This window comes from Conger conger, chromosome 7, assembly GCF_963514075.1.
Source record: "Conger conger chromosome 7, fConCon1.1, whole genome shotgun sequence".
NCBI lineage: Eukaryota > Metazoa > Chordata > Actinopteri > Anguilliformes > Congridae > Conger > Conger conger.
The window spans coordinates 55,065,634-55,088,481 of record NC_083766.1 but is presented as its reverse complement, the minus strand read 5'-3'; the positions used below and the strand labels follow the sequence as shown (position 1 = coordinate 55,088,481).

The following is a 22,848-nucleotide window of genomic DNA, read 5'->3' as shown; positions in this document are numbered from 1 at the left end:
AAATTAAATAAATTTAACTGGAGGATGAAGAATACAAAGCCTCGGTCCTCCCACCATCTCCCTAAGTTTGATGCTCAAGTACATTTGTAAATAATTTCAGCTGGCACGCTAGGTGTGACCGTCATGTAGATTAATATTAATATTAATAATAATAATAACAATACTTGCTTAAATCTGTGTTCTAAATGAAAAACAAGCTAAATGACAGTTGAATGGACACCTAACGGTGATAGAAATGGCATGAACTGCAATAGCAGTAACACCACCAGTCACCCCTGGCCCTAGGAGGAAATGGATCCCTCATATTTTTCTATGTGCAGATGTACGGCAAAAAGATTGCATTCCACTACCAACCACAGCTATTACCAGGGCGAGTGCTGGTCTGAGCCAAATGGGAGTTGGTGCGGGGGTGGGGGAGGGGGGCTGAATGAATTTAGCTCTATTCCAAGCAGGACAACTCATATCTGCTGAAAAACAATGTCCATCAGTCTGTCCACTGTGTCCTTCTGTCTCACACTCTTCTACTCGTGTGTGTTTGTGTGTGTGTGTGCATGGGGGGTCTTTTGTTTTAGGAGGTAAAGGAAACCTGACAGGAAGTCAGATTGTGTAGAACAGGAAGTCTACCATGGCTTCATTAAACACCCGAAATGATGAGGTCCTGTAGATACAGTTATAAGTCAGTCAAAATGCTGGTCTTTACAGTTCCAGTAGAATACACAATTTTTCAATGGGGACCCCGAAAGCCTTAACATTTATTTCTAAAGATAACTACATTCTAATCCATGTAATCAATATGCAATTAAGGAAAAGGGATAACTCATGTATGTGGATATATTTATTGACTTAAAGTTGTCATTAAAAATACATAAAACTGCAGTTTACATACATACTTTAAAGTTAAAATACATACTTATAATCATGTAATAGGCTAATGAATCTTTTTTTTTTTTCTTTGCCGTCTGTTGTACATTAAAACATTTTTTTTTATTAACAATTAAAAGTCTAATGTTTCCTTCTGGAACTGATGCTGATGACAAAGGCCATGAAAAAAATAAAATAAATATTATCAATACAGCAGGCCCAGTGCTTTGCCATAATGTGGCCTAGCTCCCTTATTTTACCATATTATCAGCAGTCAAAACTGACAGTAGCACCAATTGTACTTCAATTCACTGTAATTAACCTATTTTACCTATTTTAATGAACACAATGCATAAATGATAGCGTAAATTAAGTGGAATAAAAAAAAGCTTTTTCCAGGAATTGGCCATTGAAATGATATTTTATTGAGTTTTGGAACCTGCCCCAAGCCAAGGTCTACAAACTAATGAACGGAATAAATTACAGAAATACAGAAACACACCTCTTAAAATTCATTACCTGGCTACTCACTGGTAAAATACCAGCCATCATGAAACCAGAGTTGGTGGTCTCATATCATAAAATTGTCCAAATGCACTTTTATGCTAATGCAACTTAGTTACTGGCCAGACATAACACTCATTAAATCATACTTCAGTCTGACGTTTTATGACTGAATTGTGGCTACAACTGACTTTGAAATCACAATTCAACGTATTTCGTGTAGAATCGGTTGCTGGAGCAAACAGCTGTGGATGCTATCATCTCTGACATCGCAAAGTAATGAGTGAAAAGTAAAGCACGTCGCTACTGGATCTATCTGCTTAAAACAATAAACAACATAGTCATACATCCACTTTCCCAAACTTCGTAGCGGATCTCTTAGATTTACTTGGTTTCAGACTCAAAGGTTTTGGCATAATCTACGTTCTGAACACATAATAGCACGATGGTCCACGGGGCGCTGTGCCACGGCGATTGCGCAGCCGCTTAATCACGAGAAAAGGAACATCAATCCATCTCTTTTACGTGTTTCTCAAAAATAATATGAAATTACACCCAACAGACAACAAATCGCTGACATTTTTGAAACACTGAATGAACACCGTTATTCTGGAAAAATGATCACTTCCCAGACGCACGTCTGCCCTGCGCTCTTTCCTACTTTAAAAGTATATAGGCTAGCTACGTATATATGAATCAAAACGTTTTAATAACCACATTCTGCCACAGACACTTTTCGGTTTCTATAAAGTTTTGTCAGAAAGGAAAGGAGAAACAAAGGAAATCTGGCTGCTGCTTACTGAGAAAAAAAACTGCACTCAGCCAGCACCGTGTCTATGCGTAAGCACGATGATCAGCCCAGCTGAAATGAAACGCAGTTCGAACCCCACAACAAAAACTCCTTACCTTAACGGTTCCGTCCATTCTGGGAAACTTTCACTGTACTCGAACAACATTCCAAACATGTCACGCCGCAGAATTAATTCCAGCCCCCGATATGTAGCGGAGAGAAAGACGGTTAACGGGACTATTTTTTTTCCTCCAAAATTTGGGAAGTGAAGTCACTGCTTTTGAGAGGGAAGCAATGTGTGTCACATCTAGCCCTGCCTTCATTACAACATCGAAGAGCAGGATACTTGTCCAGGGGAGATAAGCGATTGAAAACAATGGAAGTTTTTCCTTCACTTATGTTTTTGTAACGCGGAAATATTTAGTGATACTTGTTTACATACGCTACTATATTGAACATAGGAAGTATGGGGAGGCTTGCATGTTTTGTGTTACCCAAGAGACTCATTTTTATTCTAAAAATGACGAGGTAATTAATAAACTATTTACAAATCTAACTTTATTTTTGCTTTGAAAATGCTGTATTGACTAGCTAAAAGAAAACGAACCAAATAACGTCCACAAATAAATATAAATAGAAATACAATGAATACCGTACTTTAATCACAAAATGTGTATATACATTTCCTCATATTCTGCGACTGGTCGTTAAACTTGCAGTTTTCTGGTAGACTTGTGGTTTCTTGTGGTCCCGTTGCAGTCTGACAAGAATATAAAATCCCAACACCTAAAACCTTGAAAGCAGCTGCATTTGATTAAAATGCCAATAAACGTGGTGTAAATCAAACGCGAAGAAAGGCGAGGTTAACTTGGTACTACCTGCGATAGGGAATTCAACGATATAACTTCGGGACAGTCTTCCCAGACCAAAGTAAGGATACAAAAAAAAAAAAAAGGAAAAAAAAAGAGGCTGCGCTTCTGATGCGCAGTTCCTGAAATCTGCTCTGCACGTGCGCTCCTTCCCAGCGCCTCGGTCAGTGATGAAGTGTCTCTCGTGAACGGAAGGAATATCTTGGGTCTCGTGCTCCGGACCCCTGTCCCGATTTGTCCGCCCTCCCAATTCCCCGCAATTGACATTGGATATTAGACAGCTTTTTGCCACAGACAGCACTTGCAATTCATTTAGAATGCAGCTAAAGTGACTGTATGCCTATTAAGATCCGGTGCACTACATTATTTTGGGTATTGCAAAATAAGAAATTAGTTGCATCAAATAGGTAGCATATTACATCATTACCACATAGATTGCTTAGTTACTGGATTGTACAAAGGTCCTAGTAATTGCACTGGTAGAAGGTGGAGTAACCTACATTATGCACCATTTGTGACTGCAGAACGCTAAGGCTCTGTTTACTGTTTTTGTTCATATGGAAAATAGCAGTCTGGTGTGTCCTTCTTCCCTCCATGTAATCCCATGTTTTAATGACCCTCATCAATTCAGCCATAAGCCCTTCACACAGTCCTGACATGGAGCCGGGTGAGGGTGACCAGACCGACCGGGTCGTCCCACTGGGAGTTGGAGGAACCGGGTGAAAGAGACGTAACTGACGGGAGGTGGATTGCCCTCCATTTCGGGGGTCCTGTGTGGGGAGAGGCCCCCTCCGGCGAGGCACATCTGGATCCTGCTGGGGTCAAGGCCTCCACTAGCCTCAGGCTAATCCAGCAAAGTGCAATTAAGGGGAGAAACTTTATTCTATGCTTTAGAAATGGCTATTATTTTGCATGTACACAGGTAGCCTACACTCTAAAAAAAACTGTTCCTGTGATTCCATAGAAGAACCCTATCTAGTTAAAGGGTTCTTTGCCAGGCAAAGTGGTTCTTTGTATGGGAGTTTTCACAGTTTTCACCAATGACAGAGTACCATAAAGAACTAAAAAGGGTTCCCCTATGGAATCAAGCCAAATAACTCTTTGTGAACCCATTTTTCTAAGAATGTATATCATGAGTAAAACATCAGGGTTTAATATGTCAGCTAGAACAGGGGATCAGAGGAGAACGTTGGGCCTAGATCATCACTGAAAACTTCAAGTGTTTTCAAAGCTAATTCAACAGGACATTTCCTACCGCTGACCATCCATCTCGGTGTTTTCAGAGTGAGGTCATTTTCCTTTGGGCTGTGGAGGGTGATGGGATAGTATACTATGTTATGTATGTGACCCATAGGTCCTGGAAAAATGAACCAAAGCATATTAATTTGTCTGATACAGACTGATTTGTAAATGAAACAGAATCTTAGTTGATTGTTATTGTTATTGGATTGTTAGTGCTAACAGGAGAACATTTTGTTAGTAGCTTGTGAAAATGACTGGTTCACTTCAGAAATCTTCCATAAAAACAATATTTGCGAACAATTACATGGATGATATGTTTTATTTGAAACATAAGCAATGACTAATGATTCATAAATATGTACAGCTGTTAATGAATACACTGAACTATAGCTGCAAGATTTTCCTAAGATTAGAAAAACATTTGAAATAATCAGTGTGGGACTGCGACAATTATAGTAAGTCACTCTACATAAACACATCTGCAACGGGATTGTAAAGCAATGTAATGAAAACCAATAATCGAAAGTCTAAGTCTTATTGATTTCTTTACTCCCTCAAAATGTCGCTGGTAAGTGCCATCCACAGCAGAGTTGCACACCTCATTAGTCACAGAAGTGACTGAACTCTGGGTATGAAGCGATTTAACCTGCTAGATATGAGGTCTGCCGAAAATTAAGATGGAGACAAATAGTAGACCTATTAGAAGTGGTGCACCATAAGTGCTCTGGGAAATTTCATGTGCAGTGTGAAATTTTTTTATTTTATAATCTGAGTGAACAAGCTGCAAAAATGAACGTCTGGCACATATTGAAAGGATTCTATTTATCTTTAGGTTTTGCACAGCTTTTCTACTTCCTAGGAGCACAGTTGCAATTATTGGAAAACAGACTGCGAGAGTAGGCTACACTTGGGAACTGGTATGAGATCAGTTTTATCTCTATGCTTATCATGGCCAAAGCAGAAATATGGGGTGGACATTCTGTGCTGGGATCAGAATTTTGGAGCATCCACTTCCCATAGCACACCAGTATGGGCTTCATCCTTCATGTGTATTACTTTGATATTACAACTCACAAAGCACTCCCAGAAATTAATCTGAAAAACGAGACAAGACCCAAGGTGTGTTTGATACCTGCCATAAACCTGCTGAAGGCAGTGCAATTCACTAGCATGAATGCTCAGGACCAGACATTGTTAACCCTTTAATTTGAAGAGGGCTTGTTGGATTGTTTTCTTATTTCAAAAGTCAGTGATATGAAACTCCACTGCTTTCTGTTGCCAGTCGTCATAGTTACATCAGCATTGGAATGTTCAGTTCAGAACATTCTAATCACATAGTGTATTTGTGATCTTACAGCTTATAGGGTTAAATATACCAAGGCAGAGCTGAAAGGTTATGCAAAGGCTGGGATATGGACATCCATGAGTCACTAAAGCTCACTAACATCCAGACAGGGTTGTGTGACTCTGGTCATTCCTGGTCTCCCTGTCTGTTCCATGTGTCAGAAATTGCAGTGCAAACTCACTTTTTTTGTTTTGATAAACATAGCTGCGTGATGAAGTAATGGTCAACTCTTATGAGTCCATTCCAATGCAGAGGAGAAAAAATAGAGGCATTTTTTGCTTAGGGGGAAGATTGCAAGCGTTGGTCTTGAGATGAAGCTGCACTAAACAATATCAGGAGCCTGTAAACAAATGCAAGTCGGTTTATACAGCAGGCCATGGGACATCTGGACAAGCCCCGAAACTGATCATATCAACATATGCCTTCCTACAACCGGCCTCTACTGAGAGAGAGGTGAGAGTACTAATGCAACACAGACATGCACATACAAATACATGCAGGCAAACACACCCACATGCACACACACACACACACACACACACACACACATGCATACACATGGGCACCAACACACCCACACACACACACACACACACGCCTACACATGCACGTCAACACACCCACGTGCACACAGACACATTAATAGCAATGGTATAGTTTGCAATATGTTCAACAACATAAAAGAACAATAACTACTAATCCTACTACTACTGCTGTTGCTGCTGCTGCTGCTACTACTACTACTACTACTACTACTACTACTACTACTACTACTACTACTACTAATACTAATAATAATAATAATTTAATCAATATAATATGACTACATTGGAATTGATTTCCAAACTGCAAGATGTGGATATGACACCTTCCTAATTTATAATTAAAACAATAATATACCTTTTAAAATATAATAATAGACCAAATTTACTGTTTCAATAAACTGATAAAAAATGTACTTAAGTGCTTAGGTGGTGTGCATGCCGTTCTCTTTAAGTGTAGCAGTAGCCATGAACATAATCAGAAGTTGTGATGCAAGTATTACTTTTCTCCTAAACCACAAAATTATTTGTCTGAGATGAGTCTGCACTTCTCTGCTCCTATAGTTAGGCCCTTCTCTCTCTTAAAAAGGAGAAGAAGAAGAAGAAGAAGAAAGCTAAAATAGCAACAGTCAAACATTCAGGCAGCAGTACACAAGTCTGAGCTGGCGGGCCTCTTTCTGGGGGCCATAATTAATTTGAGACTTATTTCTATTGGATGGTTGAGGCCTCTGCTGACCTTATCCAAACAAAACTACAGCCAGACTGTGGATTCGCCTGAATAAAGCAGAGGAGGCCATTTGTTTAAATCCTGCTTTTAGGCAATTCTTGTTCATGGTGTGAAATATCCTGAGGTACTCAGACTAACATTTTGAACCATGCAAAATGCTGTTAAATACATCTTGCAGTGTGTTTCATATGACTGCAACTTCCGTGTTTCTCTCTATAATATACCAGCTTATATGCTTAGGTGCTGTAGCATACTAGTGAGCCACTATAATGTCTTTCTCAGTGATACATGTGTATGACCGCTATCCCTGCAAAGCATGTTTAATAGTTTAAGACAAGAGAACCACCACCATATTGCTGAATGTTACCCGTCGCCCTGCCTCCCTGTTACCTCCTTGTCTTCATTAAAATGTTCAGTGTCAAACCAATAACTCATTTCATTTACAGGGCGTTGACAATTTTACCGATAATAATAATCTCCACAATGCCTAAAGAATTGGGTCCAATCAGATGTGTAACCTATAGTTTTAGCACTTAACTAGTGGAAATGAAACAGTTCAACCAACCCCACAAGTAGCTGAGTGTGTTACCAGATGTACTCATATTCCATGTGGTCTGATATGCAGTACAGCTTTCTCCTGTGTGGTTTGTTGTTATTATTCGAGGCTGTGGCCGAGGGAAGAGGGGAAATGTGCCTAAAATATGCCAGATATAGTTTTGCATTTAGTAATAATAGGGCTGACCTAAGGTATGGAGACCAAGTGGATTATTTAGAATTTTCCATTCATTTGAATATTGACTTAAATACGACGGACACATTTGCACAACAAATCAACTACAGTTAAATGCAAATGTTTTGGGACAGTGATAGGATTTTTGTTGTTTTGGCTCTGTACTCTGGACTGTATGAATAATAATAATAATAATAATAATAATAATAATAATAATAATATTATTTGTCATATATTTGTATCGATTAAAACCCTTGACTCTCTATGAATGGAATTCTCATTCCTTCCACTCACTGCACTCCCTCAGTCTATCACACAATGGGAGAAACATACTGAAACAGTTTTCTCAGTAATAGCCTACAGGTGAAAGGGGACCTCCAAGTCTGGGTCGTTGACATGTGCTGCTTATGGGCCCCAAACAAAACCTGTAGAACTTACACTACCAAAGAATGTAAATTTTCTGATCCTATTCTAGGCTAGATTTATTCTATCACTGTTTGTACTGGTTGGATGGACCCCTACGCTGTTTGTTTTAAATAAAAGTACTAACAGCATGGGTTTTTAAAGAGACAATGTAATGAATTCATAAACGTTTATTTACATTTACAATTGTTTATGTTGTTTCAAAGATTACAGTAATGTATGCTGTCATAAAAAACGCTTCACGACACAAACAAATGATATGTGTTGCATATGTATGTCATTGTTCTCGTTCAGACAATGTTTGCTATAAGCTTAATGGCGTTAGCCTATAGCTGAAGGCTATCTTTCATCAGATAAATAATCGTTAAAACAATAACGACAAAAGGAAATAAATCAACCAAGCAAGAAATAGAGATTAAAAAAAGATATACATATATAAATATATAAATTTTTTTTTTTCCTGAAAAGATAAAATAAAGAAAGAAAGAAATAAATAAATTTGTGTCTATATCGAGTTTTTAAAGGGTCATACCATTTCGCATCAGTGTCAAATTACTGACTCTAGCAACAAGAGGACTGATACGTCCTCTACCTTCCTCTTTGGCGGGCTGTTTGTAAGATAAGCTCTATCGTGCTTGCCTGTATTATAACTAAGCATCATACTTTTGCGCGAGGTTATTGTCCATCATCATGAAAACATATGATATGTAGGCCTATAATGGATTTTTTTTGTTTTGTTTGTTTGCTTGCAATTACCGAGACATAGCATTCGGTCACCAAAGTCTGTCATCCATTCGAGCCAGAAATGACACAGAATACCGTGGGAACTGCCATAATTAAATTTTCATTTTCAAAATGGGCAGACAACGTACAGTAAGTTTTCTTAAACCCGGAGGATGCGATAAAAAATCGAGGAATGCCCGAATATTTGCATGTTCTTGGCAGCAGAGAGCAGAAAATAAATATTATATTTTAAACTTGAATCATTATGGCTCAACATGTAGCTGATATTACAGGAACGTATAGGGTCGTTACAGGATTCAAACAAGTTTGATTTCCATCCGTTAGTAAGACGATTGGTGCTCAAGGTGATTCTCCACATGGAGTAATTAGATCCTTTCTCCGGAGGTAGGATACACCAGGCACTGTAAGATATTTATACCAGGCGAAAAAATAGCCCGCAGAGCAGGATGTAGGCTAGGAATGGACAGGTTAATGAAGCTAAGACCATCAAGCCAAAATCAATGAAAAGGAGGAACCGACTTCCTCTTGCATCACAGGAGGAGGGAGCACGAGCAGTTAGTCAACTCAACCGTGAAATAAGGGAAATATAGGAACGCTATCGTAAAACAGAAGAAAGTGTGAGGTCGTGTTTTACACCCGAAATCAACCGACCCCCACACATCTCAAAGAACCTTAACGACGAGGAAGAAAAGACATTTAATTAAACTGTTACACGGTGGTCAAATCAGAAAAGCGTCAAATCGCCTGCTGTCTAAAACGGTGCGAATTAGTTAATGGAAACCGCCGTTGTGAACCAATTTTGTGCAGCCTGCGTTCCACCACTTCTAACGCATTCGCTGTCCGATGAAATGGGTGTCTATTTGTCAAGCTACGTCATGAAATAAACTTCACACACACACACACACACACACACACACACACACACACACACACACACACACACACACACACACACACACACACACACACACACACAAAGTAATGGCTAATGATGATGATCAATCAACAAGCCAGGCAGATATTGTTCATATTACATTTATATCTCAATCCTGCAGTACCCCCCCCCCCCCCCCCTTTAATTGCCGCAGCTACATTGAGACAGACGACCGACCAAGCTCGTGAATGGGGATTGGCTTTTTAAAAAGTATCAAAGGCAGGCAAAGATTACGGTTTTATGCACCAACAGCTTTTATTGTGTTCAGGAAACCACGAGTCAGTGATTGTATCCGTGCTCCTCGGGCTCGTGACACGCGTCGTCAATGCGCCTGCCTTCCTGCCCCGTTGACCCGACTGAGTTCGCTGACTCAACCGTCGATGCGAAATTTTTTTAGATTTCTTTATTGGACGCAGCCAAACGTACACAAGGTTTCGTTTGAATTCTAGAAACTGTGCCATGTGGAGATGAGAGTTCATCCATCCATCCATCCATTATCTGAACCCGCTTATCCTGATCAGGGTCGCAGGGGGGCTGGAGCCTATCCCAGCATACATTGGGCGAAAGGCAGGAATACACCCTGGGCAGGTCGCCAGTATATGATAATTATAATAAACAGTTGCATTGAAATATATTTTTTTCCTTGAGTACTGATCCATAGCCTGTACAGTAAAATGTGCAGTTCAATTAACTCTCTACAGTAGATATGTAATCCTTTATATGGGATAAGAAGCAACAGCATTATAATAAGTTATCCTTAATTTAAGTTCCTTGCTTTAGCTAAAGCAAGCCTTTATCATTATTTTGAAGCTAGTTGAAGCATACCCTGAAATGTCCACTAGCAAGAGTCAGCCATATCCATATGGAGCTGTCAGTGGGAGCTAAAATAGTCACATTAATCATAATTTTTCTTTATTATTACTCATTCTTTGTCCATACCTACAATAGAGTTAGTAATTATTTTGATATTTTTGGCCACAACTCATCACCATATAATTTTGGCGGAAATGAAAATCAAAGCACAACAAAACTGAACCATCTGTTGAAGAGAAATGTCAACAAACAAGAATCCCATTTAGCAAGCTAGGGAACGAGGGACATTATCTCAATCAATACAACCTACTTATCCAAACTGTCTGACAGACATTGAGCCAAAGAATACTTGTCAGCCTTTGATCAAATACACATTTACACATGAGTAAAATAAGACTTTAACAGCTTGGTATTGGCTGGGTTATTTGAAGCAGCAGTCTGACTGTTTGCAGTCTTTTAGATTGACTGCAGTACAAAGTTTGTTTCGTGCACCATGTCCCAAAGTATTCGAATGTTTAAAGTGTTTCACATTCCCTAGGGATTCCGCAATAATCTGGGAAATCTTTTTTTTTTATTTAGAAACTTCTGGTGCTGCACGCTGGAGACATCTACGATCACATCAACTGGAATAATGGAGGCAGTTTTTCAGAAGCGTAATTTGCTAGCTATTTGTTTAGCTGAAATAATTACCCAGAGACATGGAGGCAGAGATGGAGATGGGCCTTTTTCAAAGGCTTTCTGAAGGGAATAAAGCTGGCTCGTAGCATAAGAGAAAGCAGGATTTAATTTAGAGTGACAGTTATATAGAATGCAGACAGTGGGAACCAATGCAAACTCAGTCACTGCTCAGTACATTCTCACAAGACAGGCATTGCATTAGCATTACATTAAATTAGCTTTCAGGAATTTATCTAAACTTTCATATACAATCATTGCAACTCATTCTTCAGATGGATTTATGCATAGTGCCCTATTCTGTAGGAGAACCATACGTTTATTCACCTGATTAACATGAGCAACAGAGCCAGGCCTGACTAACACCTCCAGACCAGCAAATATATATGCAACATCAGCACTAGCTGAAGTTAGCCACGCTAACTTAGAAACAAAAATCCTGAATACACACAGATTACATTCATAATAAACCATAAAGAGAGAAACACATAACCATAAAACCATAGAAATGCGACAACCTCAATTAGTGCAAGGGGGGTGTAGGGGTTGGGGGTGTAGCGTAAGCAGTGACTAAATATAACATTTCTGCAGTCAGTTTCTGTAAAGTTTTTACAAAGGCAATGCCATCTTAAACTGCAGGTAGGCCCTTCCAGGGCTCTGTGGTGTTAGGCAAATGGAATCAAAATGGCAGACAAACAGGTTTACAGGGAAGGCAGGTACTTCTGGAGAGAAAATGCGCTTGTGGACACTTGGGAGGAAAGCTAAGGGATATTGCCTTTCTACATTGCTGTGCCCTATGCCCATGTAAAAATATCCTCATAAATACAATCACTCAACGTGTAATTCAGTCTGCTGTGAGATACTGCAGCAGGACAGACAACCTAAATAAAATTCAGCTCCCCCTTTTACGTGAAGCTGAATCTTTGCACAGGCATTGCTGGTATTGTGGCATTGTGGGAGACTGAGGCAAGCAATGGACACGACCGTGTGTCCTAGCTGCCGTAGTAAGCTTTGGTTTAGCACTTATGCTGGCCCCGCTGTTCAGCTGTGGGGAAGGGTTTGCACTGCAGATGAACCCGTGAGACTAGGAGGACCGTCCATGTGGCTTTGCGGGTTTGCGTGCTCGCGCGCGCGCGTGTGTGTGGTCCTGCCGAAAGAACGTCGTGGTCGCCGCCTCCTTTGGACTCCAGAGAACTCATGCCAGGGAGGAATTATGCAAAATCTAGATATCACACAAGCGCAAGTAAATGCACGTACACAACGGCAACGCATTTCAGACCGTGGAGTATGAAAGAATATGGAAATAGCGTAAATACGCGGAATAGACTGCGGGCAGATTAAACAGCGCGAGGCAATACATCTATGCTTATCGTTCAACTTTCAACCCAGTGTCTCTTAAATAAAAACGCGTGATACGATAAATATGCCGCAGCCCTTAACTTCTGCCTGTTCTTTGGTTCAATAAAGGGCCCTTTGCCCCCTGGAAGTCACTGCCGCTCTTTGGTGTCTCATGCCATGCATTCCCAGACATTTGCTTTGAGGCCCTCGTCCCTCAGACACATCTGCCAAAGCGGGCCTGACGTGTGCTGTGCGGCTCCACAGACTGCAGAATTCATTAATCCGTGCCTCCAGACGGTTAAATCTGGATCATATAAAGCAACCGGCTGTAGATCTTCCCCAGTCGGACGTGTGCAATTCTACGATCAGCTCACTAGAGGGCTCTCCGCTACAAGCCAGTACGACTCCGACGTGGAACCGCGAACCCTGGCTCGTTTTTCTTTAGGAGAAATTCAATTTGCGACCGCTGCACTTATAAAAAGGTATTTTAAAAAGTTTAGGTGACTAGCACAGAAAGCTTCTCACACTCTGTCAAGTCAGGGCTTTAAAATCCTCTCCTCCTTGACTCCTAGTTTTTTTGTTTTTTTCATTGTGCTGTAACGAGAAGCCTCACTAATACAAGTGAAGCCAGCGATCTAAAGGTTTTACATTTAATAATAGCCATTTTAGCGTGATGAATGGTGTTTGTTTGGCCACCTCAACCGGTCTATTTTTCTTAAAAAAATAAATTTAAAAAATAGAGCAAAAAGTGTGAGGCAGACTTGTGCTTTACAGATGTGCTTCCAGTCAGACGAGCTTCAAAACAGCTGGAACTGAAGACAAATATGCCAGAACAACAACACGCATCCTTCCAAACAAAGAGTGTGGGGTGAAAAAAACAAAACAGAAAAACAGCCACGCTTCAAAGATGCCAGACGAGAGCGAATCGGTTTGATTTTTTTTTTTTTTTTTTTGCGACCGTGAGGGAAGTGCCGCAAACGGCTGGACTAAACCGCAGCATTCTTCCCGCTCAGCGTAGCCTGGCTGCGCACGAGCCCCCAAACAGCATCTTGGCTTCTGACTTTTCAGAAGTCAACGAAATAAAAGCGAATGGAAGGGGGCCAAGACCCTGCTTTTAAACTGAACCTGCCCTCAGGCATAATCACGCACAGTCACATGTTGTGCTGTTTTCTCCATCTTTCTTCATGGTGCCAGATATTTAGGAAATGAATACATAGATAAGGAAAAAGAAACTCAAGAAAAGACCATTGTATCGTAAAACAAACCCATATGCTACAACGATTGTAATATATGTGGAATGAAACAGTAGACAAACGGACCTTTCACTTGTCACGAAGTCAAACTTTTGAAGATTTATGTTGTAAACCCAATTTTGTATTGATAGAGGGCGCAGTTGAGCCGAGAAACCAATCGATGAAGGCCAGTAAATTATATGCATCGTTAGTCTCTGCCCCATAAATCATAAACTAAATAGGAGTACACCTTGAAAGGAAGGAATTAAAGTCATTTTCAACAAAAGTAACTACAGCTCACAGAAAAAGCAACAAGCAAGTTTCAAAAGAAAATGAAGCAGCTAACTCAAGACTCAACTCACTTTTTGACTTGATTGATCATCAGTAACTCAGAAATAAAATTAGCCTGTGGTGGTAAAAAAATACATTTGAATAAATGAGAAAAAACACACCGGGCCAGGATGCGCTACAGAAGCTGCATTTCCTAACTGTCTGGACGCCTTCCACATCATTTCCCCCACATCGCCATAACACTCCCCATTGTTTTGGGTGACTTACACAACTTGAGTACGGTGGTGCTTTGATCAGACATCGCCAGATTGCTGACTGCGACTAAATTTAGCATTAGCGTAAGATCCAGAGCCTCGGGTTGAATTCGGAGGTTTCAGCCCAGCCTCCTCAATGGGAGGATGGGGGTGAGTTGGAGCCGGGGCCCCTCTACGGCAGACCGATGTGGAACGATGATAAAAAGCATCCGGGGCACAAAACATGCTGACACACGGCTTAAGCGAGAGTCCTCTGGTTATGTTTAGTTTTTTTTTTTTCTTTTTAAATAAGTAACAGAGAAGGGAGAAACAAATATGGGAGAGGGGGAGGAGGAGGGAGACAGAGACCTTGGAGGGAGGGGGGAAGCCGTCTGTTTCCTCCCAGAAATCGCTGCACAGGAAAGACTCCACATCCTTAAAATGTCAAGGCGAGCTTAAAATATCCAAGGAGAGGAACGATATAAGGTGGATTTTGGGGGATGGGAGTGGGGTTAGGGGGGCGATAGGGGTGTGTGGGTGGCTGTTGGAGTGGGGAGGGAGTATGGGGGTTGGGTATGAGGGGGGGTTTAGACAGCGAATGTTTACACAGATACATGATCTCTCCCCTGTAGCAGTGCTGAACTCTGCAGAGGCATACGCCGGAGTGCTGATCCCACAATTAATTATAAAGAAGGGTCTGTAAACATTTCCTCCCGCCGTGCTGGAGGGGGCCCGGGGCCCGGTCGGGGTTTACAGGGGGCCTTCGCTGTCCTCAGGGTCAGTGTGAGCAGGTCCATCTCCCGGGAGACCAGGTTCACCAAAGGGTTTGGGATAAAAACCCCTTGGGCACCCCTGTGCTGCTAAAAAAATACCCGAGGCCTGTTTTGGATGAAAGAGCGGAAGGAGGATATCCGTGCTAGGGCACCCAGGGCCGAGGCAGAAAGCTGGGCTTCTGGGCTGGGATGCTAACCAGAAGCGGGCGGCGAGCATCGATCCCCCGCCAACGAGAGCTCGTCCCTCACTCAGGTGCTGAAATGAAGAGAGGCCCCTCAGGACCGGGAGAGACGCGCTGCCCAACATGGCCGACATCTCAATTATCCTCTCTGTTCAGCCAGAGCGATACTCATGTTTGTCAGGTCTGATATCAGGGGTGTAGCTAGGAATTCTGGGATCCCGAAAGACTATTCCTATCTGCTGACTCCTGCTGCTATTAGACAGGGCCGTCGCTAGTGGGGTAAAAGGGAGTGAGGATTCTCGGGGGCCACAACCTTTGGGGCCCACAACTGGCGAGGTCCCCCATTTTTTATTAAAAAAGGGGTCTATTCCTGGCTCAACAGAGAGGATAACCCCTTTTGAACCCACTGCCTGGGCGATACAAGTGGAGGGGCTACCAGCTGCAGTCAGCTACCAACCTGGTCCGGATTCGATCTGAGACCTTGAGGTTCATCAACGCACCAGAGCAAGGTGCCTTAATCGAAGGAACCATTCAACTGCAGGGTCTTGGAGCTGTTTAATGGCTCAAACGGGTTCTTTATTATTATTAATTTCCTATGCTTGTTATCTGGGTGCATCTTCCTGGTCTCTACATAGCAAACGGATATCACTCTCACTGAAAATACCTATATGGCACGCAAAAACTGGGGCCAAAAAATCGTTGTTTTCCTAATAACACAGTGAAGTTGGTGAGCTTGTGGGGGAGATGCAGTTTATTATTCAGCAGAATTTGTCCAGCGAGAGGAGGCACCCACTGGAGCTCACAGCCCCCCTGATAAAGCACAGTGTCCACTCCCTCCCCTTCATTAGCTTCTGCTCTTACCCAGAATGCCCTCTGCCACTCCTGTGGCTGGTCCCGCTCATGGCGTTAATGAGAGTCTGTTATAAGCGGTCTGCAGTCTCCACACGCCCCTTCTCATTAGGGAGAGTCTGTTATAAGCAGTCTGCAGTATCCACACGCCCCTCCTCATTAGGGAGAGTCTGTTATAAGCAGTCTGCAGTATCCACACGCCCCTCCTCATTATGATACAACCGTGTTTTTTAGGGTCACTAAGAGGAATAATGAGTGCTTAGGATAAACATTAATTTGTACAGTGTGTGTGTGTGTGTGTGTGTACGCTTGTGCACGTGTGTGTGTGCACTGCAAAAAAGCATGCCTTCTCAAGTATTTCAGCCTTGTTATTTATTTCTCTCTAGTAGAGAAAAACACTCGCAAGTTACTTTTTTGTCTCACCTCACTGGCAATCTTTTTGCCAAATTTAACTATTTAAGAACCTCTATAATCACATTTATAGAGATTATAAATATGAGACTAAAGTGCTTCTTAAGACTGACTTATCTTTTCAGTTTTTGCTGTGTGTATTGGGGTGGTGATGTGTGTTTGGTAGTGGGTTGTATTGTCTCTGTGTAGGTAGCTTATCAAGGCCAAGCCAGGCCAGGAACCGACCCGGGATTTCTCTTCTGATTTCTGACCCCCCTGCCACCGCTGCCCGATTTCTTTTTTAGCTGTTGGACTCACTCTTCGATCCACTCCCCTTTACTTCCTCCATTTGAATTTGAGTGTGTTGTATTCCCACTGGCCACCTCCAGATTAGTTTTGGACTGCAGCCACCAATCAAACTTCAATGGACCTCTAAACACAGCCAGGAACAATATGTAAAGAATAGCCACCACCGTCTGCCTGCTGTGCTGGAAGATTTTTGTGGCGATATTGACATTTATTAAAATTTCTGCCTCACACCTACCGGGCCAGAGTGTGATCTTATCAGTGAGGAGTCTCAAACATGGCGGCTACCCTGAGGCTTACGGTCGTCGCTGTGGGAGAACGCATTTCCAACAAATGTTCAGGTGATTCTAGCAAACACTTCAAAATAAGGCAGTTCTGAAATGTCCTTTGTCTTGGGAGGATTTTATACGCTGCACAAAAAGTCTGTCTTAACAAATGTTTTAGTATGAGTAATGAGACTTAAACTATTTATTTGGCTCTCTTGCAAGTTTCTGTCAAGCTTGTTTTAAGGTACTTTTTTCGCTTGACAGGTGAAATGTTCTTACCTCATTGGAAAATATTGAAATGAGTCAAGCTGTCTCACCTCACTGGCCATATATTTGTCTTATTTAGCAATAAGAAATAAGATTTAAAGTCTAAATATAAGACAAAATTACTTGTTGAGAGTTTTTGCAGTGTATCGCATTCAAAGAGGCTCGAGTATTTTGCACATTTTTACATATGCCACACATTGTTTATTTTCTACTCTCGCTGTAGATTTCGGAGATGTAAGTTTTAGAGCATCTGCTATAGCTCCTGGGACAAAGAACCACGAGTGCCATAGTCACAACAAGTTAATGAAATGGCCGCTCCCGTCTGTAGCAATCAGCTCCAATCAGTCCGATCTGTTCTCGGAGTGAGCGAAGACTATCGGAGGAGTGAGGCGCGGCAGAGCACCACGTGACCCGGTACAAACTGTCCCCATAAGCGAGCTACGCTGGTGCAAAAGATTACCCCCGTCCTCTGTCATAACTCTCACTCCAACAACATGAAACATCTGCGCTCGCAGCAGGCTCGGAGGACATCAAAATCAGCCGCTGTTCGTCAGATTTAACGCGCCTGTCTGGAGATGTTTTGAACGGATTGCCTCGGGGATCGGATGCCTTGATTAAAGATAACGTAAACGGCTGAAAGTATCACGGCGAAACGTGTCTTGGCTCTCTGGCGCTCAGGAGCGACTCTTAACATAAATCTCTGCAGCTGTTCCACGTAAGAGGCAGCGTTCGCCGTCATGGAAACGGGTCTGTCTTTGACTCCCGTCGCGTGTGACAGACAGTGTGCTCTTAAGTTGCTTTTTAAAATGTGCAAAACTCCTTAGAAATATATGAAATCAAATATTGGCGTGTTTTAGAAAGAATCTGGAGACCCGTACTGTATATAGGTAGCACAAGCTCGATCGGTGTGCACTCAGTACTGCCTTTTATCCTTGTTCCATCTTCTATTTTGAACAATTTTGTTGATAACAGTGAACAATGAAATCATCTGGCTTTTACAGGAACTAAAAGTATTAAGAGTGATGTGCAAAAGCACCGACAGAGGAATAAAAGGAAACAAACATCTCCTTTCCTTCGTTTAAATCTAGCCTGGTGGTCAGATGTGGAGATGTTGCCGTTAAATATTATATCCCTGCTTAATTCATTACAACTGGCCTTTAATCTAAAAATAGCCAAAGAGGAAATAAAGTGAAGCCTTGGCTCCGGGATGAGGCCTCTACCTCGGCTGGGGGACGTGGGCCCCAGAAATAGTGCTTTTCCACATAAAGGCCTCCTTCTTTGTAGTCGCCGTTGACTGCAGCAACATCTGTGGTGCAGTTTCTTCTGGGGAAAAGAGCCGGGCAACTTATCAAAGAATGCCGAGATCTCGTACAATAAAGAGTGGGAGGAGGCCTGCCCCTTGGGTTTTAGACACAAACACAATGATAAGAGTCATACTGACTGTAAAACAGAACACGTCAGGATACATGATGCCAGAATGATGACTGACTGAGATGTTGCTTCAAGGTCAGTCTGGGCTTATGGGTCTCGGTCCAAAATGGTTTCTCTCAAGAGAACCTAGAAAGAGAATGCAGGGTTTAGTTTGAAGCTTTATTTCCTGCCATCTGTCTGACACTTGCATGTTTTGGTATTAGTATTTTAGACTTATATTTCAACTTAAAATCTTATTTCTCTTACTTTTTTGGAAAGTTAGACAAAAATATTGGCAATGAGGTGAGGGAGTTTTTCTCATTTCCAGATCTTCCAATCAGATTTCAGTTGTCAAGCAAAAAAAACTTAGCTAATATTTTCTACTTGAAAGAAAAACAGATCTGTAAGTCTCACTACGAGAACGTCAAGACAAACTTTGTCTGCAGTGATATTATTGGTCAATTACTTGAATTGGCTGGGAAAACCTCCACTAATTGGAGCACCACCTCCACAAGATCAAGATTCATCAGAAGAAGCACATGACCACTTTTGTATTAGTAAAGCAACTATATAGCGAAAAAAATATAGCAAAGCAACCCATAATTACATACTGTATCTCCTCCATTGTGTGGCTACCACTGTCTGCACCTGTATAGCACCTATCCTGTTTCACTGGTGCAGTAAATTGCTGAAAAGTGCTTTCCCATCTGGCAAGCAGTGGGAGTGACTGTAAGTGTTTGGAGAGAATAGTAATTCTTCCAGCGTTTCCTCCTTTTCACAGTAAAGGCTGCGGCTGAAGCGAGGAGGCCCTGTGTGCTTCCAGAGGAGGAACAATCGTGGCTCTTTCCCAGATTTGTGAAACGGCGAGTTCAGCGCAATGCCAGATTAGAAAAAAACAATGCGTGAGAGAAAAAGTACTGGAAAGCAGCGCCGAGAATCTGCGAGATCTGCGCCGTAACGTTATCAGGTCTCCTAAACTGCAGGATAACAATATAATGTGAAAGAGATAAGAGCAAAGGTAAATCCCTTCAGCCGTGGAAAACGTTCAAAATCTGAACCGCATATTGATATTGTGTGAATTCCCCTTGTGTCTTACCACACACACATCTTATTGCCTTTGAAAAATATAATACAACGAACACTGCTTCATTCTCACGGTGTTTGTAAAATATACCACAGCTGAAAGCACAGAAATCCTCTCATGTCACATGACGTACAAAGTATTGCTGACAGCTACTAATTAAATATTAAATTCCCTTCGACAATGTTTGGCATGACTGAGGATAAAAGGGCTTTCTGTTTAGTTAAGAGTCATGAATGTAAGGAAACCAAAAGAGGACAAGAATGGGTGGAAACGAGCAGAAATAGATGACATCAAGCAGCCTTAGCATAACCGTACCACAGTCATGCCTCTTATGAAAGCAAAAATTCTGAAAAATCTGGACTGTGGTCATCGCCTTCACTCAGTTTTACATGTCAGCAGAGAGAAACAAGCCCCTCATATGGTAATAATTAAAATGCTTTTAGATTGACATGCCTGCCCGTACATTATATTATGTATATTATGCAATAGACAGAGTACAATTGAAAAGTTAGGGAGCGGTTTAAATACATAGCTTTTTAATTGTGGTACAGTATGTACTATTGGCAAGTATTCAATATATTGCAACTGTGTGCTACTCATTGGTGTTGAAATGATATACTCATTACTGATTCGTTCGGCAGACAGCCGTCTCCATGGTGACTCTCCTGCATACACTGGGGCGAGTCACATTCCGCCCAACTCTCACATAACCTGACCCTCTCTCTGTGATGTAATCACCCTAGCTTGTCTTTGTACTTTATGTTGTTTTTTTTTGGCAAAATACTCTCATTACCCTGCTATGGTAGAAATCCGTCAATATACTTATGGGCCAACCCCTGGACTCCACCCTGACATATATAATTTGCATTATGCAATTCCAGGGCAGAACTTGTAATGTCCTTGCTGTGAAACCCAGCAATGTCAGCTTTACCAGCTTGGAAATTGAGCAGGTCAAACTGGTCATAAGGCAGTCTAGCTGGATATGAGCTGGTAAACCAGCATGGCCAACCGGTCTAGCTGGGTATGTGCTAGTCAACCAGCATGGCCAAACTGGTCATAATGCAGGTCTAGCTGGGTATGTGCTGGTCGACCAGCATGGCCAAACTGGTCATGAAGCTGGTCTAGATGGGTATGAGCTGGTCAACCAGCATGGTCAAGCTGGTCATAAGCTGGTCAAGCTGGGTATGAGCTGGTCAACCAGCATGGCCAAGCTGGTCATAAAGCTGGTCTCGCTGGGTATGAGCTGGTCAACCAGCTAGTGCTGGTAGCTCGTCTGAGCTGGTAGCTGGGCTGGTCAACCAGCTACCAGCTGTTTTGAAAAATAGCTTGAATTGGTCAGACCATGTCAAGCTGGGTGCTGGTCTGAACTGGTCAACCAGCTAAACCATGTAGAGCTGGGAGCTGGTCTGAACTGGTCAAACAGCTACCAGTCATTTCAAAACCTGGCTCAAGCTCTTTTTTTCAGCAAGGGTGAAATCTGTGGCTTGTTTCTTTGAAGGAGACATTGTAGGCAAATGGCAGTGGCTAGGGAGACAGCTGGATATTTATTGAAACACATTCAGTCTATCTGTCATGCTCAGGGGTAAAACTGTCATGCATAATCTGGGATGCAAGCTTGCAACCACTCAGGTAGAACCTCAATCTTCTCAAACCATAACGCCAGACTGCTGCTCTGTCAAATTGCTTTCTGTAGCTATGTAGTCTTACACAAAGTAAATATGCATGCTGGAAATCACTGTATAAGAGTTTCCTGCTAAATTACTCAAAAAACCTTTGAGTCGTGTAGCTTTAGTAGGACAGGGATTTTACAGTGAAAAAACAAGTCTGCTAGACTACAACTGAGTTTGTAACCCAGATGGTTTCCAGTTCCCATGCATCTTTCTTGTACAGCACTCTCTAAAGCCATGATCTCTGTGATAGTTACTGCCTAGTATAGCAGTATTCACAGCCTCAAAGTATTGTCAAGTGAAGGGGGAACACACCTAAACTATCACCAATGCATTGCACCCACCTGAGTGATGCAAGTCGGCCATTTTATACATAAGAATGTTCACCATACATTAGCAGATAGTGTGGGAGTAAATTAGACTGCCACTGTGTGTGTGCGACCTCTTTGCGTGTATATATCTTTACTTGTTGTTTGTGAGGTTTCTTTTACCAGAATACTTGTGAAAAAATATGATATTTTGAGACTGCTTGGATAGTTGTTAACAACATTCAGTGACGACCGTAATTAAAGTTCTGTTTTTTTAGTTCCGTATTTTGGGTGGATGCTGTCCTCAGTACACAAACTACCCTCCACATGTATTGTACTGTCAGTTGATTGTAAACACTGAACTACTACCCTCCTTACCACCTTTTGAAACACAGAGTAAATGTTGAGTGCAAAGGGCCTCATTCCATGAAAACTTCCACAAAAATGTTTTGCTCTGTCTTCCTCTGTGTTAAAATAAAAACCATGAGAATGTTTTGAGGTGGAACATGAACCCACATGGACCAGGGACAACAAGTCGGTGGATTCAGTACAGTCGTCTGTGGTAGGTATAATGAGGTAAACAAGAGAAAACCTAAAATGCTATGAAATTAATGACTGATATACATTAAATAAATAAACAGGTTTTAATGACAGTGTCTGGTGCCAGCTGCAGAGCCACCCAGGGTCAATTGAGTGTCGACTGAATTTACTGTCAATTCAGTAAGTTGGTCTCACAGTCAAGAAATGAACAGAAATTCAGTTAATGCATTTCAAAATGCTCGTAGATATAGGCTTACTTCGATTCATGAATTGAAATTCTAGTTCCTGAATTGACTGAATTCAGCTCGACCCCAATCTAGGGCTGTCCTTCCCAATGTCACACCATAGTCTATCACTTAGCATATACATGCATAGGTGGCAATACTTACAGTGGTGAATGGTTGGTCATTGACTAAGCTTAAAGAAATGGTGCACGTCGTTATGGAAACTGTAAAAACCACTTCCCGTGTTCCTGATGAATGGAAATCTGTAAGACAGAGAGGAAACTGACTT

General features: G+C 41.8%; 1 protein-coding gene across 5 annotated transcripts in view; it reads right to left on the bottom strand.

The window, feature by feature from the left end:
• LOC133133109 (Friend leukemia integration 1 transcription factor-like) overlaps positions 1 to 14,407 on the bottom strand; it is a 37,628-nt gene extending 23,221 nt beyond the window's left edge. Inside the window, exon 1 of one of the 5 annotated variants that reach the window (XM_061249106.1) lies at positions 14,328 to 14,407. Coding sequence is in view for 1 of the 5 variants with exons in the window: in XM_061249101.1 (XP_061105085.1) it covers positions 2,272 to 2,289 (18 nt within the window). In the remaining 4 variants the exon portion in view is untranslated. The other 4 variants (XM_061249102.1, XM_061249105.1, XM_061249103.1 and 1 more) reach the window with 4 other exon arrangements.
• Positions 14,408 to 22,848: the final 8,441 nt, after the last annotated feature.